The 18,048-nt window shown below is 36.6% G+C and overlaps 1 protein-coding gene across 1 annotated transcript; it reads left to right on the top strand.

Annotated features, from left to right (window-relative positions):
- Positions 1 to 6,413: 6,413 nt before the first annotated feature.
- Positions 6,414 to 17,991, top strand: unc93a (unc-93 homolog A). Its single transcript, XM_042389742.1, has 8 exons — positions 6,414 to 6,503; positions 7,558 to 7,739; positions 10,020 to 10,249; positions 12,393 to 12,521; positions 13,231 to 13,442; positions 14,458 to 14,593; positions 14,701 to 14,832; positions 17,358 to 17,991. Exons 1-8 carry the CDS (start codon positions 6,414 to 6,416, stop codon positions 17,645 to 17,647), a joined length of 1,401 nt encoding a protein of 466 aa, XP_042245676.1. The 3' UTR covers positions 17,648 to 17,991.
- The last annotated feature ends 57 nt before the right edge of the window (positions 17,992 to 18,048 follow it).

The following is an 18,048-nucleotide window of genomic DNA, read 5'->3' as shown; positions in this document are numbered from 1 at the left end:
TTTAAACAATGATAATCATAAGTTTTGTATCGTAAAATCTTAATCTGCAAAGTGACTCCAGCTGTCGGATAAAGGTGTTGGAGTTCAAAGTAGAATACGACATTATACAACAACAACAACAACAACAACAACAACAACAACAACATGTTCTTGTTCCTAAGATGATCAGTGAAGGTGTTCATAGATGGATCTAAGCTGTAAATATGTGACAAACATTAATCTGCTGTGGCTCAAACGTGCTGCTGAATTCATGTGTAAAATACAAACCTGTAAAATGTATCTTACAGCCTGTTTAAGACTAATATAACCTGTTTATATATATTATTATATATATAACTGCTGACTGTCATTTAAAACATGCAGGTGGGTTTTACTCTTGTCCAGTCAGCTGTGCTTTATGTTGATGTGGAACTTTTATCACTTTACTGCAACATACAACATCTCAGCAGTTGGTTTTAAAGTGTATTTATAGACTCTACTTCCCTCTAGTGGCTGTTTACAGACTGTGATGAGAGTCGACTGTTTATCAAATAAATTTAAATCCATTTATAAATAAAACAAACAAAAAAAAAGGCTAAATGAATCAGTTATATCAGGGAGAAACTTTATGACTGAATGTGTGAATGTACAGTTTGTTTGTGTATCTGCACATTTGTGTTTTGTGTTGGTGCACCGATCGATTCATCTGTTGATTATTCTCTTATTAATCGATTAGTTGTTTGGTCCATAAAATGTCAGAAAACGGTGAAAAATGTTGATCAGTGGTTCCTAAAGTCCAAGGTGACGTCCTCAAACGTCTTGTTTTGTCCACAACACAAATATATTCAGAAAGACAAAGATATTAATCATAAAGGACTAAAGAAACTAGAAAATATTCACATTTAAGACGCTGAATCAGAGAATCTGAACATTTTCTTCTTAAAAAAATGACTCAAAACAATAAATCGATTGTCAAAATAGTTGGCGATTAATTTAAATAGATGGCAACTAATCGATTAATTGACTAATCATTGCAGCTGTTCATGATTGTATGCACACATATTAAGCTCAGTGTGTGTGTGGATATACTATACAGCACATGTCTGAGGCTACGTGTTTGTTATCTTTTATCAATTTATCTACAAAAATGATCATGTATGTGAATATTATTGGTTCACATTAAAATATAACTTAACAAACACATTCTTTAAAGAGTTATTTGAGCGAGTCGAGTCATAGAAATAACATTTACATTTGACAGAAGACTTTTTAAACCTTTTATTATTCGGATTCAGAGCTTCCAGCAGGTAACAGTCTCTAGTTTATTTAATCAGAACGCATCACTCCTCTCATATCAGAGGATGACGAGCTATAAATAAACAAGATCTTATCAGCTGCGTACCTTATAACAGGAAACTCATTAACGAATGTACACAGACACACCAAACAGTGTTTTAACAGCAGGGTGGAGACGTTCATAAAGACTCAATAAACATATAAACATCTGATAGAACAGCAGCTAAACAAATTCATTCATTTCATCAGTTTCAGTGCAAATAAATCTGATCAGGTTTATTCAGCGGACAGAAGAGTCAGTCCGGAGAGTTTGTTCCACTTACTTTATGTAAACTATTACATCTGATGTAAACAGTCCAAAGTCAAGCTGTTGTCAGTGTAATCAACACACACGTTGTCATAGTTACTATCAGTTTATGATATTATGACTCTCGATGACACTCAGGAATTCAGTGTTTCATAACAGCTTTATTGAGCTGACAGTTTGGATTACTCAATAACAAACACACCTCTGTGCTGCTTCAGCAGCTGTTAAAAAACATCACAGATATTTATAAATATAATAAATTAATGTGTCATTTTAATGCTCATAACTCCGGTGAATGACGGAGTAACTGAGAGACTTTAAACAGGTGTGAACAACTTGTTTTCATTTTTAACTCAGGTGTTTGATACTTTATTGTTTCTTTAATTATGTATGGTTCTCTATTAATGTATAACAACGTACAATATGAAAGTTAATGATACACAGAAAACATTTTGACAGTCACAGTTTGAAAATTGCTCTGATTTCTCACCATCAAACGTGTAAATGTGTGAGACAGGTTTAAATACTGGTTTATGGTCATTTAATGTATTTAATTTTAATTTAATTTTATTACTTTATTTGACAGGGACAGTGCATATTAATAACATTTCTGAAAATATGCCAGAGTTAGCCAGAAAGGCTCATTTTCATCTGTTGTCCCTGGGCAGGCAAAAAGTTGGAAGCACAAATATTGCGAATAAAAGCGTTGAAAATACAAATAAACAACAATAAAAGCATTGAAAATACAAATAAACAACAATAAAAGCCTTGAAAATACAAATAAATAACAATACAAATGGTGAAAATACAAATACACAACAATAAAAGCATTGAAAATACAAATAAACAACAATAAAAATGGTGAAAATACAAATAAACAACAATAAAAGCGTTGAAAATACAAATAAATGACAATAAAAACGGTGAAAATACAAATAAACAACAATAAAAGCTGTAAAAAATGAAAATATGTCGATACAAACAAGTCTGCACTGCATAGAAACAAGAAACACAATGTCAGGACTGGTAAAATGTGGATGTTACATACAAAGCTCATGATAAACAAGAGCAGCTTTTACACGAAGCGTAATAATGACAAGTAAGACAACAAACAACAGTTCTAGTGTTCACCAGTGTGATTTGTAATGATCAGGCTCTTCATGTTGTGGTGAATGGATGGTAGTTGTTGTGATAAGTTGTTCCAGTCTTGGCAGATTGGCCAAAACTACTTTGTCCTCTTGGAATAAAACATTTTCTTGTATGTATTATATATATTTTACAAATGTTGTTCTATAAACTAAGTCTGTCATTCAACACCTGCTCTTCATCATCAACATGCTGATGTTTATTTTAAATTTTAGCTCCTTTCTGTGTAAAATGAGTCAGTTGACTGTAAGTTAGTTTATGTTGTTTAACGTCAGTTATAAGACAAATCATAGTTCTGTAGACGTTTATGTCTCTGTAATGTGTTGATCTATTGTTCTTCAGTTCATTGTGATCGTAACGTCACTGTGTTATTGTTTTATTCCTGCTCCAGACCAGCTGAACTATCTGAGAGCTGCTCATTAACCTTCAGGCTGAGTTCTAGATGTTTTAGATCCTGTAGAGACTCTGAAGAACCGCCAGAGAAATACGATGCATTGTACTTCTGATTTTATTATTTGCTTACATTACTTCAAAACGTGACAATGTTCTTTTCGTGTGTTTATAGAGTGATCAAGCAATTCTCCACTAATCCCACACTGCATTACCCACCATAAACACGGCGCACTGCACTTTGATAGTCGTCCAACGGACAGTTTCTTTTCCTGTAAAGATCAAGAAGCATCATATTCACAGTTCAATGACCAGTTTAAACCAGTTTGTCCTGATGCCAAGAGAGTCAGCACATTCACTTACTTACTGATGTCTTTAGATTTTGGAAATAAAGTCATTTTAATTCTGTTTGACCCTGATGCTTTTGACAGAGCTATATAGTTGGACGTCAGAGTAGTTTCCCAGTAACATGAAGGGTCGTGAGATGATTAATAGGATGAAGAAGACGAAAGAAAGATATTTTTCTGCCTCGTTCTTCTCTGTGCTGATCTGGACAGTTTCAGTTTTCTCTCGTCTGTCTGCTCAGTAAAGACGACGACTATCCATCATTTAGCTTTAAATAACCATTAGATAGTATTTACTCCAATACAACATTTAAATACTCGAGTATTTCCATTTTCTGCTGCGTTATACTTCCACTCCACTACATCTCAGAGGGAAATATTCTACTTTTTACTGCATTACATTTATCTGACAGTTGTTGTTACTAGTTACTTTACAGATTAAGATTTTACATTAGAAAAACATATGACAAGTTTATAAAATACAACACGTGATTAGAGATTAAACCAGTGGTTTCCAACCTTTGTGACAATTTACAAGAAGCTGAGTCTCATATCGTCACGTAGCGAAGACGACTGCAGGTTCTTTTACAGTTTCACCAAAGAGAGAAAAACTTCTCAGATGGTTTTTATTACCTAACTGTTGACAAAAGTCCATAAACTAATATAAATTTGTGTAGCAGAGCTTTGTTAATCATCTCATGACTCTTCAGATTTATGTGGTGACCTTTCACCGAAGCACATTGAATCAAATAATGTAAGATATAATTATATCGAGATGTGCAGAGGGCCCAGTATTTGTATTTGTATCTGTATTTGTGTTATTTTGAGGCAGCAAAATTATTTGTATTCGAATAAAAGTGGAAAGAGGCTGAAAAATCCTGTTTTTGGTTTTGTTTTTATTACGCTTGAATGAAAATTTAAGTGATGTCCAAATTAAGAAATATGCATCATGTAGCTGGTGGATGTGACTCCCCTCATTGAGACCTGCTGAGCAGATAGCGACTGTAACTGACCTGCTCGCTGGTATTTGACATGTTTTGTTTTTTTTCTTCCCAAAAACAAATAATTTTACAAATATTTGTATGAAACAAATATTTGTGAAAAACCCACTGTTTGTGCTTTAACATATTTGTATTCGGGCACCTCTACTGAGTACTTTTACTTTAAGTAAAAGAATCTGAGTACTTCTTCCACCACTGGTTAGTATGGATTTAACTAATATCTTTCAGTTTGATTTACTTTAAACTCACATGTTCATATTCATGTTATATCCATTACATCATACTTTATTTAAAGGAAGGAAAAGCCTCTGAAGCAGCATTTACATTTACACCGATGCTGAAATCATTTGTATTTGCAGCTGTTTGACATGATCTGATAGAAACATAATAGAAACTGATTTACAGTATATTTCTCTAGAATCTAACCAAACCTATTATAGCATCATGTCAACATGAATTTATTGTTATCAGTGAGAAGGTCTTCATGAAATCTGGACCACATCTGTGTTTAATAAAAGTTTACATCAGCTTGAAGCTGGGTTGCTTCATCCTGAGTACAGCTGAGATAACAGACGGCAGATTGAAGGGTCTCTGTGTTTTTGTCATATTCTTCAAACGACAACAACAAAGCGATCATGTTGTAAAGACCAGTAGTGGAAGAAGTATTCAGATCTTTTACTTCAGTAAAAGCAGCAATAAAACAGTGTAAAAAATACTCCATTACAAGTAAAAGTCCTGCATTCAAAATCCTACTCAAGTAAAAATACATAAGTATTAGCAGCAAAATGTACTTAAAGTATTAAAGTAAAAGTTCTGGTTTTGCAGAAAATGGGGCTGTAATATTTTATATATATATATATATATATATATATATATATATATATATATATGTATATATATATATTAAAGAAAGTACATTACTGATAGTGATGAGTCGGTTGGGGTGGAGTTAGTTTTAACTGCTCTCTGAGAGTCACCAGATAAATATGAGGAGTGGTGACATGATTGATTAGGAAAGAAGAGAAAACAAAGTTCTGCTACAGTTATTATAACAATTATGTCATAACTGTTCATCTGAACCATGACAAAGAGACACAAATATACACTGATTCTTTATAAAGGGCCACGAGCCTGCTGGGAACCACTGGTAGCTTATTATTAGCTTATTTTTATGTTATTTTATGTCAAATCTTCATCTGTAAAGTAAATAAAGCTGTCAAATAAATGTAGTGGAGTAGAAAGTATAAAGTAGCATCACACACATAAATATACTTTACTTTCCAGCTCTGAACGCTGAGCTGAGTTGGTGCTGTTGTGAAATAAAAGTATCAGAAATAACATGTAATAAACCTTTGCTGCTGCTGTATGGATGGATGAGAACTGTATTGTATAAACTGTAAACCTGAACGTGAGACTGAAAGTGTTGAAGGGATGAAAAGATGCACATGAAGAAGAAGAAGAGTTTACCATCAAAACATATTGATGATTCAAAGCAGCGAGGTCACAGCATGTGACTGATGATGACGTGAAAATTGGAAATGTGGGAGGCAATCAGAGGCCAAATGATAAGGATTCCTCTGCAAAAACCGAGCCTGCAATATGTGTGTGTTTGTGTGTGTGTGTGTGTGTTTGTGTGTGTGTGTGTGTGTGTGTGTGTGTGTGTGTGTGTGTGTGTGTGTGTGTGTGTGTGTGTGTGTGTGTGTGTGTGTGTGAGGGCTGGACTTTGTTCTCAGCTGTTTCCAGTACAGGAGTTTATCAGAATCACAATCATTTTCAGCTGAGAACCTCCAGTGACTTTACTCCTGAACGGTTGCTGCTGCATGAAGAGCATTGATTCTAAAATATACAACACTTCAGTTACTTTTTTCTTCTTTTTCTTAAAGGTGGAAGTTCTGTGAAGATTATTTTCCTTTTTTTTTATTTTTAATTTTTAATTTTTAAAAGGCAACCATGGTCAGCCGTAACTTCAAGAACGTGCTGGTCGTCTCTATCGGGTTTCTGTCTCTGTTCACGGCTTACGGAGGCCTGCAGAGCCTGCAGGTAGGTGGAAAATACACAATTATTATTTTACCTATCAAATGTCATTTTTAAAATTCAATTATGGTTAATTGTTACATTAAAATACTGAAAGGTTGAAGTTAGTATTATGGGGATTAAAGGGATTTATTCATGTTAAAACTAATTAAAGGATTAAAAAATACTATTTGTGCATCATTTAGTTAGAAATGTAATAAAAATCTTTCATATATCATGACATATGGATTTCCTCTACATGATAGCACATGATAGTACATTCACTAATAAAAAAAAGTATTGGTAAGTTCAGATGTGTGTGATACAAATGATTAAAATGCATTCCTGTTTGGACACAGTGTTAAAACATGCTGTAAATAATCATCACGCTAAGGCACCGTTTCAAAGAATGAGCTACTTTCAAGATATTTTCAAGTTCTTTAAGATAACTCTGATAACTGTGTGAGAATTCAACCGTTCCTTCATAAATCCATATGTAGCAGAATAGAGAGCTTGAAAAAAATCATCCAAAAATGGTGCTTTTCAGGTGTGAATGTAGACAATTTTACTTTGCAGGTAATGGCAACATAAAATAGTCGATAACTATTTTACTAAGTGTGTTATTATACTGAAACTTACATAAACAGAGAGAAATTATAACCCAGCTGGAACTGTGGCAGAGGAGGGATCATCTCTTCTTTATCATCAGTCTTCAGCTCTTTTTTTTTTTTTTTACTACAGTTTGTTATAAAGTTTCTTTTCATTTTCTATCAGAAGGCCAAACACTGACCTACAATAGTTGAGATCACAAAGATAAAAATCTGTACTTTAAACTGTGTGGTCAATACAGTAAAATATGATTAAATAATGAAATAATCAGAAAATCACATTTTTATTTTACAATGACAGTTTTAAGAGCTGATACTTTTACAGGAGTCAGTTTTTGTTTTGCGGAAAATAAAACATCTTGACATGTTGGAAAAGTAATTTCAACAGAACTGTCTTTACTGTCATTAAACTGACCTTCCCTGAGCCAACATCTTCATCCTCATCATCATCGTCGTCCTGTCCGTCCCTACAGAGCAGCCTGAACGCAGAGGATGGGATGGGCGTAGCGTCTCTGAGCGTCATCTACGGCGCCATCATCGTCTCCTCCATGTTTCTTCCTCCCATCATGATCAAAAATCTGGGCTGTAAATGGACCATCGTCGCCGGCATGGCCTGCTACGTCTCCTACTCCGTTGGAAACCTCTACCCGGGATGGTAATCAATCATTGCAGCTTTTTTACATTTTTATTGCTCATTAAGGAATTTGTAATAACTTGGTTGTAAACAATAATATAATCTCCAACACTGTCACAGGTTAGAGAGTAGGGGTGTGTCCGAATACAAATATGTTATTTGGCAAAGCAGAAATAGTGTTTTTTTTTTTTAAAGAATATTTGTTTCATACAAATATTTTAAAAATTATTTGTTTTCAGGAAGAAAACATGTTAAATACCAGCACACAGGTCGGTTACATTACTATCTCAGTGTCTCTCCTCTGCTCCGCTGTTATATCTATCAGCAGGTCTCAACGAGGGGAGTCACATCCACCTGCTACATGACGCACATTTCCTAATTTGGACATCACTCCCAGTGTTGGGGGTGTTCCCCACTTTAATTTTCTAAAATTAAAAGCGTAATAAAAAACAAAAACAGGATTTTTAAGCCTCTTTCCACTTTTATTCGAATACAAATACAAATAATTTTGCTGCCTCAACAAATACAGATACAAATACAGATTCTGGGCTCTCTCCACATCCCTAGTAGAAAGTATGGTACCCAAAAGTGACACAGGACATAGATATAAAGTAATAAATGACCATGGTTAACTGAAAATAAATACATGTCTAATAAATAAATAAACAAATAATAATATACTTTTTTTTTGTATTTCTTCATTTATTTATTTATTGTGTCACTTTTGGGCCTCTATAGAAGAGCACTACAACTTCTTTACAAAATCAATATAGATAATACAAGTACATTTTTGTATAATACATGTAAATAAACAAAAGTACTGAAGAACATTGTTCAAGGGCACAAACATGTTCTCTTCACTACAGATCACATGTAGATATTTATATTCGTGGGAACCTTGAGAGAGCAAAGCACAAACATCGATGAGCCACGTCTGTTCAGTTTTGTCTGAAAACAGCTTTAAAAAAATTAACATTATTATATTAATACCACAAGACTCATAACAGGGCTGCTGCTGTTACTAACGTATTAAACATCCAACATCATAAAGGAGATCATGACGTTTTTCTTCAGCTGCTGAAAAGAAACGACAAAATTATTACAAATTTTAGCATTTTAGCTAGCAGCTGTGTGAGACTGTACTTCAGAACAGTGACAGTGTAATTTGTAATTTGTTTTGCAGGTATTTAAATACAAACAAACAACCAAACAAAAAGAGCCGATACCACTGGACAAATTGATATTATGACATCTGAAAGTGCGAGACAGATGTAATAATGTCGGGGATCTTCAGAGTCATTAGGATTGATTGTATAGATCTTCATCTGGTCCAGATGTTTCCAGCTCCTCATCACGCTGCTCAATTTATCATAAAAAGGAGAAAACATATCGATCTCAAAGAGTTTGATATAGAAATAGTTTTACTGTAAATTCAAACCGATGTAAACTGAGCTGGTCTAACAAGTATCATTACAGCACATTTATTATTTTTATTAACTTCTGCTCCTCCCATCGCTGCAGCTCTTGTGACCTCACACATTTACCTGTCTCAGGTACTTTCCACCATGATTAGCTATTTCTTGCCCATCCAATACTTGGTGTTCCAACCTTGACCACACCACCATCCTGCTCTCCTTTATTCCATTCCACAATCTAATAAATCCAGTATCTTTAAGTACACGTCTGTATCACTCAGATCCATTTAACATTATATCCTGATGTACATCTAATGATAAAGTAAAAACCTTGACTGTTTGTCCGTTCAGTAAGACTGGAAGAGAAGAATAATGATTTTGCAAATTATATAAAATAACTGATTCTCTTCCAAAGTAAATGATTGTATAACTTGATCAGAACTATATTGATAATGTCTGAACAGGTTAAAATATCCCACAGATCCATCGATGCCTTTATGAAACATTTTGCCAATCCATTCATCACAGACACGGAGCGCTTTCTCTGGATAACTGAACATTTTAACTTTGCTGGTAGCATTAAAAGAAAAGTCAGTATCACCAAACTCATGAGGACCCATCCTCAGCTGTTCTACAAGGGTCCCAACACTAGTAAGGCTAAAAAATGTGACTTTGTGTGCAAAGTTTCTGTTTTTCGGATTAAATATTTTTTAAAAGTGAGTATGCAAACTTTGGGGTTATTTTATATCACAACAGAATGGCACTAGAACCTAGAGCCTTGAAAACAGCAACCAGACCATGAGACACTAACTGGCCAAAAAATACATAAAAGGTAAAAGTGTAGCTTTAAGAAAAAATGATTTTCCCTTTGCTCTCTCTCCTGCAGGTACACCCTCATGCCCACCTCAGTCATCCTGGGTTTGGGAGGTTCTCCTCTGTGGTCGGCTAAATGCACCTACCTGACCATCTCTGGTAACGTGCAGGCTGCCAAGGACGGCAAAAAAGGCTCAGATGTCATCAACCAATACTTTGGCATCTTCTTTTTCATATTTCAATCATCCGCCGTGTGGGGGAACCTCATGTCGTCGCTCATCTTCGGACAGGACACCAATATAGGTATGAAGACAACTGAAAGTGGCAGCACTGATAAACACTTTAATACAAACTGAACCACTGAATTCTGGTTTAGTTTGTTTGTTATTTTAATGTAAAATTCATTGAAATATCTGCGACAAATAAATTTCAGATTTTAAACAGATTTTACAGTAACAGTCAGATTTGCTCTCTTAGTGACAATAAAAGAAAATTATATGATTTTTTTAGAGTCTTGAGGTAAAAAAGGTAAGAAATAAATATTGATGAGACTGTTCACAAACTGTAAACAGTCTGTGAGACAGTTTATAGTCTGGAAGTTTAATATTGTACAAAACAAGGCGAGAAAAATAAATAATCTCCATTTCCAAACACAGTGAGGTCAAAGTTACATTACACAACCCAGTAGGTTTAGGCATGAGCAGTGGGGGATGGTTAGGGTTAGGGGTCAAAGGTCAGGGGTGTGTGCGTCGTGTAGTGCGCCGTTAAGGTGACAACATCGGGGCAATGGCGTCATGTAGTAAAGTGGGTGTGTCCTGTAGGTCTGCAGGACTGCACATAGACACTTCTCATGTCAGCTGGAGGAAGCAGATGTTTGAATTTGTCACCTGAGATTAAACAGAAGAAAACGTTGCCAGCTGGTTAACACTGACAGCCTGGTGCCCAGTTATTTAAAAACGCTCTTCTTCAGCATACAGTACTTCATACAAACAAGTAATCTCAGCCGGTCGTCAGCTCTCAGAGGCCCTGTTCACACCTGTCATTAAAATGCGTCATGTTTGATCCGATCACCAGTACCAGTACAGCTCTGAGTACTGGTGTGAGATCCGATCACTCAGGGCCACATGTGGCCACATTTTTTTAAGCAGTGTTTACTGAATGTGTCCTTGGCCACGCTGAAGGACCGCCTACTCACCCGAGACACATGTAGAGACGCATGATAATAGCAGGCGTGAACAGGACCAGAGGTGTCGAAATGTAGATTAAGAGGTTAAGGAAAAGGGAGCAGCACAAAGGAATAAAACACTAAGAGTATCAGAAGCTTTTCTTCATCTAAGTGACAAAGTTAAAACTAAATAAATCCTCCACACTGATTTATTTCCCATGAACGTGGTCATTGGTCTATGAGGTATACTGTGGAAAGCTGCTGTTATCTTTATAAATAAAGAAAGTATATGAAATCAAAGGAATAGCAAATATATGTAGGACAGAAGTGTAATAATTTATCCCATGAAAGGGACACTATGTAACTAAAAAGCCCGACCAGTAAAGTATTTTATCCTTATTTTCTGCCTGTTCTGCTGTTTGCTCCATGACTGGTAGCCTACTGGTTTACAGTTGTTTCAACTGGAAATCAGTCACACTGATGAAGTAATGATACCTGAAGAGCAGATGACAAAACATCACTTTATCATCACGGTACAGAGTCTGATTTTTTCATTAGATGTGATTTCAGATTTGCTTTTGAGTTCCTGCATTATGTCACGTGTCTCTGCATCTACCTTCACCTGAAACACACACACACACACACACACACACATATACACACACACATCTACACAAACCCAGCAGTGGGCAAGGTTTAACTGGTGTCTTACAGCCTTTTTATGGGTTCAGTTTACAAGAGAATAAGAAAGGGTGCGTGATAAAAGTCAATGATGACAAGTGTGCAGTATATTATTTTATGGTGTGAATGATCTCCAGGTTATCAGCTCATATGATGATGATGGCACATGTTGAGATACATTTCTGGGAAGGAACAACATGACACAAATATTTAATCCATTTTTATTTCCGTCCTGGGTAACGATTTACAAAGTGGATACATTTCTGACAACTTGGGAAGGTTGTATGATGACTGAGTTGGTCGTATGAGGGTTTAAAATACTGTGTATGTTTGTTGTACGTATCAGAGTTTGTTCCCAGTTGTAATTACGACTTGGAGGCCGACATGAACACTATTTACAAGTCAGAAACTGGTAATTATGGTAAATCTGATATGACATGAAAGTGGCGTTAGAGCCTGTGTATGATCTTCTTTTTCTCAGAAGCCACAAACTGTAGAAACAAAAAACATTTCCACCATGGTTAAAAAACTATCTTCCTTCATTTTTGTGTATTCATCCAAGTTAAATGACTTGTTTTTTTTTGTTTTTTTTTCTGACAGCTGACATCCCATATGAGCAGCTGCAGCTCTGTGGAGCGGCTGACTGCGGCCTCGTCGTCAACGCCAGCGGCACCGCCCCCGTCAGACCTGCACAGTCGCTAGTGTGGACACTCGTTGGATGCTACATCGGTAAATCATTGGTTTCCTGTGGATTTCACAAAATACAACGAAAAAATTTCTTCTTTTCCATTCCAGGGCCACCATAGTTAAACGGTACCACTGTCATGTCTGAAGATAGCCGAAGATACAAGGCGATTAGCCTAGCTTAGCGTAAAGACAAGAAGCAGGGGTAAATCATGGATGTATAAAGAGAACTGGATACAGCGTTATAGGCGAGGCTCCGTTCATTCCTGTGAAAGTCGCTCAGTGGTGCATGAAGGCTCAACACTTCCTGCTGCAAAGATATAACCTGGATGTTGCTCACGCTTCCTGATCATTGGTCCAATAGAGAGTGAATGTTCTGTGCTGAGGCGGCTAACTTCTGGTTTAGCGCACTGCTAACTGGAATGAGGATACAATAATTCAATCATGCGGCTCTTCTAGACTTTCCAAATGTTTTGAGACCAAATGGATCAAATTCTGATAGTCAAACGAGTCATTTTACAGGGTTGTGACACTCAAAAAAAATGTCTCCTCCATTTTACAGCTTTTACTTTTCCCATTATTGTGTGCAGGAAAAATGTTTTTTGGGCCTGGATGATCAGAACTAGTGGCAAAACCGGGAAAATAAACTCTAGTATTAAAATAATTCAACCAGCAGTGTTGAAGTAATCAGAGAAACCAGTTGTACTTTTTCAGATATCCACATGATCAGTTTTCTATCCTCTGTTGGTTGTAGGTGTGGGTGTGCTGGCCATGATCATTGTGGCGGTGTTTCTGGACAACATCGACCATGAACAGACCAGCCAGTTCCGTGAGAACCGGGAGCCGTTCTGTCAGACGTTCCTGGCCACATTCAGACTGCTGAAGGACTGGAGGCTGGTGACCCTCATCCCCCTCACCATGTACAGCGGCTTCGAGCAGAGCTTCCTCTCCGGGGAATACACCAAGGTGAGGAGATCTTTAAAGCCGTAAACATTCATCCAGACATCGGTGTTTGTTTTAATTATAGTGCCAGATGCACATCATTTTTTGGATATACATAAACTGATCTGACATCTCTGAATCAGCTCATTTTTAGTACTTCATAGTTTATTTAACTGATTTTATTGTATTTGAGAATATAGGAGATGATAATAAGGTGATACGTTTATTACTATCGATTAATCTGCTGATTATCTTTTTGATTAATTGTTTGGTCTCTAAAATTTTAGAAAACTGTCAAATACGCCCGTCACAATTTCCGAGAGCCCGAGGTGATGTCATTAAATGTTTTGTTTTGTCCGATCAACAGTCTCAAACCCAAAGATATTCAATTTATTATGACGTAAGACAACGAATAGCAGCAAATGTTCACCAGTGAACCATCACATTTGGCATTTTTGCTTGAAATTTTGCTTGCAATTATCAAAATAGTTTCAGGAGAGCTTTCTTTTGATCGTCTTAATGGATTATTTGACCAATCATTGCAGCTCTGTCATTTAGTCACACATTTAATTTCCCAATGTGCTTGTTTTTCACCTTCATGTTAATCTGACGCTGTTCGAGCCATGTTAGGAATGTTAATGAAATGTTACAGAAATGTTACTAGAGAAGATCTAGCAAGATTGCTTGTTGTTTACATAAAAATGACTCCAAATATGTGAGAGATGTATGTATAAAGGTTCATGTCTGAAAGAGGCTTTAAAGGGCTTTACGCAAATTAGTAACCATGTTATTGTCTGTATTTTAGTGGAAGTCTACCAGTTCAGTCAGAGTTAGATTTGATGGAAAAGGCTCTTCTGTTTGAGGGAGCTCTTAAAGAATCCAAGTGGTTAATCCCCCTAATTGACATGAAATAATATGTAATATAAATCTTTGTTTTTCTCTGTTTTCTTTTCTTTCTGTCGTTTCATATATGAGATATGACCTGTAAGAATATGTGACATCTGTTTGCTTAAAAACATCGTGCTGTGTTTCCTTGCAGAACTACGTGACGTGTGCGTTGGGGATCCATTATGTCGGTTTTGTGATGATGTGTTTTGGAGCCTCCAATTCTCTTTGCTCCTTTCTCTTTGGGAGACTAGCGAGGTACACCGGGAGAGCTGCACTCATCTTCCTGGGTAAGATCTCTCATAATTAAGTTAGTTTTTCACCTTTTAAGGTTTAGAATGAACAGTATGAATGAACCGCTGACTTCCATTTGATTGTCGAATTTGTCCGTTTTCAGCTGCATTGGCCAACTTTTCCTGTATCATCGCTCTGTTGTTCTGGAAGCCTCATCCTGACCAGCTGGCTGTCTTTTTTGTATTTCCTGCTCTGTGGGGGATGGCAGACGCTATCTGGCAAACTCAGACCAATGGTAAGAAACTGGTGTGCAGTGTGGATACCTCATGCAGTATGATGAGTTTGTTTGTCTGATAGTTGTTTGTGTTCATTGACAACAGTGGAGATGTTGTCAGGATATTCATGCTCCCCTGAGGATGAGTACAAGTCTACAGTTATGCTAGCCGCTGTGTAAGGCTCTTCTTCAGTGGTGCTTTGAGCAAGATGCCAACGTTAGCATGCTAACATGGTCACAATGTAATGTTTACATAGGTCACCAATTAGGTTAGTGTGTTAGCATTGTGAACTAGGGCTGCAACTAACGATTATTTTCATTATGGATTCATCTGTTGATTATTTTTTGACTCGTTGATTACTTGTTTGGTCTATAAAATGCCAGAAAATGGTGAAAAATGTCGATCACTGTTTCCAAATATTCAAATTTGAGAAGGTGGAATCAGAGAATTTAGAAATGTTCTTTTTAAAATGATCTATCGATTATCAAAATAGTTGGCGGTTAGTTGGTAGTTGGCAAACTAACTAATTAATTGACTAATTGTTGCAGCTGTAATGCTAATGCTATATTTGCTAATTAGCATTTAACACAAAGTACAGCTGAGGCTGATGGGAATTTCATTAGTTTTTTAGGTATTTGGTCATAAACAAAAGTACTGGATGCTATGATGGTGTTAGATGAAAAGTCAGGGATCACGTTATCAAGGGTCAAGTTATTACAATTCATCCTGAGGGGAATATGAATGTGTAGTGGTTTTTTTATGTGAGTAACATGGTATATGCATATAATACATTTAATCCTAACAAAATGAGTTAATATATGTGTGACTTTGTGTCAGGTGGAGAGGTAATGTGGGTGTATGAAGTTTGTGTCTCTTACAAAAAGGGGCATGAGCAAGTCATGAACATTTATAGGCAACGTGGACTGTGTTGTAAATGTTTGGCCACAATTGCAAGCATGAGTGTACACAGGTACCAGCCAACAGAAGAGATAATGAGGTGCTGGCATAAACATAATGTCATAAATATGTCAAAAAGAAGATAAGGGACTTGCCTAATTGCCAACAGCAGCATGATGGGGAGCAGGGTGAAGTAAGGTGAAATAGAGTGAAGAGGAGATGAAAAAGAGGTTAAGTGCCTTGATGTTAAAAAAGCTGTTTTGTGCGTGTTAGGTAATGTTTGAATATGAAAAGCAAATTGATAAATAATGGTGGAAGAAAAAGGTGAACAAATGCCAGGGACTGTCCACTGGGATCAGTATTGGAAATACATCAAATTTGGTGGCAAGAGGTTTTAATGATGGGAGATACCTGGACTTTGTGACATGGCAGGAACCCTGACACGCCACATTGGGAGTTGCTCTCCCCAGGGTATATAAGATGATGGTTTCTATTTGGTTTTTAGGTTTTTGCTTCATGAACCAAGCCTCGGTTTGCTGTATTACTGCTATTTGCACAGTAAATCTAATATTGCACTGAACTCTGTCCGACTGAGTGTTTTTCTTCAACTTTGAAGAAACTTTCTTTTATTTTTTAGTTGTTTGACTAATTTGGAGACTAAAAGAAGTTGTGTAGCTGAAGATTTATAGGCCTGATTGACAAAGTTTTTTCAGTTACCACAAATGTTTGTACATTTCATTTTAATCCGTCCAACAGTTGTTGAGATCATTTTTAAACAAACAATGTAACCTACTAAAGTCATTGGGATTCATCCTCTGGGGACCATGAGGATACATGTTGAGATATATGTTGATGCATCAGCGTACATGTCAGGGAACCACCAGAGTCACTACAGTTCCTCCTGTGGGAACCATGAATGTCCTTAAAAAGTTTCATGGCAATTCACTTTGGTCCATTTCAGTCTGGACCAGCGTGTTTGCTCAGCTCACCAACCAACCAATATTTCCATCCCTTGAGTCTTAACTTTAGCATTTAGGTCCACTTACTAGCTTATTCCAGAGCTTTCAGATGCATCAGTGAATGGTGTTGGTAGGAGCTAAGTGAGCTATCGCCATGGCAACTGAGACAACAACTCCATTTGCTAACGAAGACAGTGAGATGTGGTTGAACGTTCTGGAAATGGCTCGTTAGTGGACCTTGAGTTACGATTGTTTTTAGTCAAGACAGAACTTTGGCGCTCCTGACCTGTTGTCTATTTCCACAATTATGTCAAAATTAACTAAAACTCATTGTCAGTCTGTTTCAAGGTACAAGTTCAACTACTGCATTTGTCAAGATTTCCAATTGCAGACAAGAAATATCAAAATAAAATCTGCAGATTGCCTTGAAATTTATTTAGAACGTTTATACTCCCTAGAAGATGAACCCTTTTCATGTTGGACAAACCATAATCATTAATGTTGTTGTTTGTTACGTCCACACTTTAGGATTGTAGGATGCAAGAAAAACTGCAGCCTTTTGGGGGCTTTAGACTTTCTTGTTTTTATCTTTTCAAGGATTGACTCACCTAGCCACCACTTTTTAAAATGTTTTATTATTAATGGTTGTGTTTATGATGTTCACCCTTCGTCTGCTTTCTGTCCTGCAGCAATTTATGGCATCCTCTTCCCCAGGGAGAAAGAGGCAGCGTTTGCCAACTACCGTATGTGGGAGTCTCTCGGTTTTGTTATCGCCTTCGCCTACAGCACCTTCTTGTGCCTGGAGTATAAACTGTACATCCTGCTGGCCGTTCTGGTGCTGACCGTCGTCACCTACCCCATAGTGGAGTACTACGAACGCAAGAATCCTACGCCGCCCGTCGATGAGGGGACCTACGTAAATCACAAAGAAGACCTTGAAATAGATGACAGCAAGATCATAAACCAGACACAAATGTAGAGACTAAATGTCAAGTGTTTTACTTGTTGAACACATCCTGGTCTTTATCAGCTGCAAATCAGGTGTCTGATGCTGACGCCACATTGTTGAAATTACTTGAAAATGCCACATTGTACAAACTTAAAAAAATATGTGATGAGAATGATGGAGAGATATTGAAGGGGAAGTCAGAAGCACGTCTTCTTGCGTTGACAAGTAACTGATCAAAACTGCAAACACTGACTTTATTTTCTTTTTCTGGTGCAGCCTTCCCCTAAAACTTGTGGAATAGAGATCTCTTATGTGGTGGGTTTTCATCCACCTGTTTTAATGCACAATTTTAAATTTTGCACATAAAAAACTTTTTTTTAATGCTTGGCTGAGGTGTAAACGTTGGTGTAAGGATAAAAGCAAAATGTGAT

The sequence above is a fragment of the Thunnus maccoyii genome, chromosome 17 (assembly GCF_910596095.1).
Source record: "Thunnus maccoyii chromosome 17, fThuMac1.1, whole genome shotgun sequence".
Classification (NCBI taxonomy): Eukaryota; Metazoa; Chordata; class Actinopteri; order Scombriformes; family Scombridae; genus Thunnus; species Thunnus maccoyii.
The sequence above is the reverse complement of the archived record's forward strand: the minus strand, read 5'-3'. Positions and strand labels throughout refer to the sequence as shown.

Bases quoted from the DNA above. Each gene is read 5' to 3' on its own strand.
- unc93a (XM_042389742.1), top strand. From the start codon at position 6,414: ATGGTCAGCCGTAACTTCAAGAACGTGCTGGTCGTCTCTATCGGGTTT. The intron at 6,504-7,557 runs GTAGGTGGAAAA...CCGTCCCTACAG, and splicing joins GAGGCCTGCAGAGCCTGCAG to AGCAGCCTGAACGCAGAGGA. The intron at 12,522-13,230 runs GTAAATCATTGG...TGTTGGTTGTAG, and splicing joins ACTCGTTGGATGCTACATCG to GTGTGGGTGTGCTGGCCATG.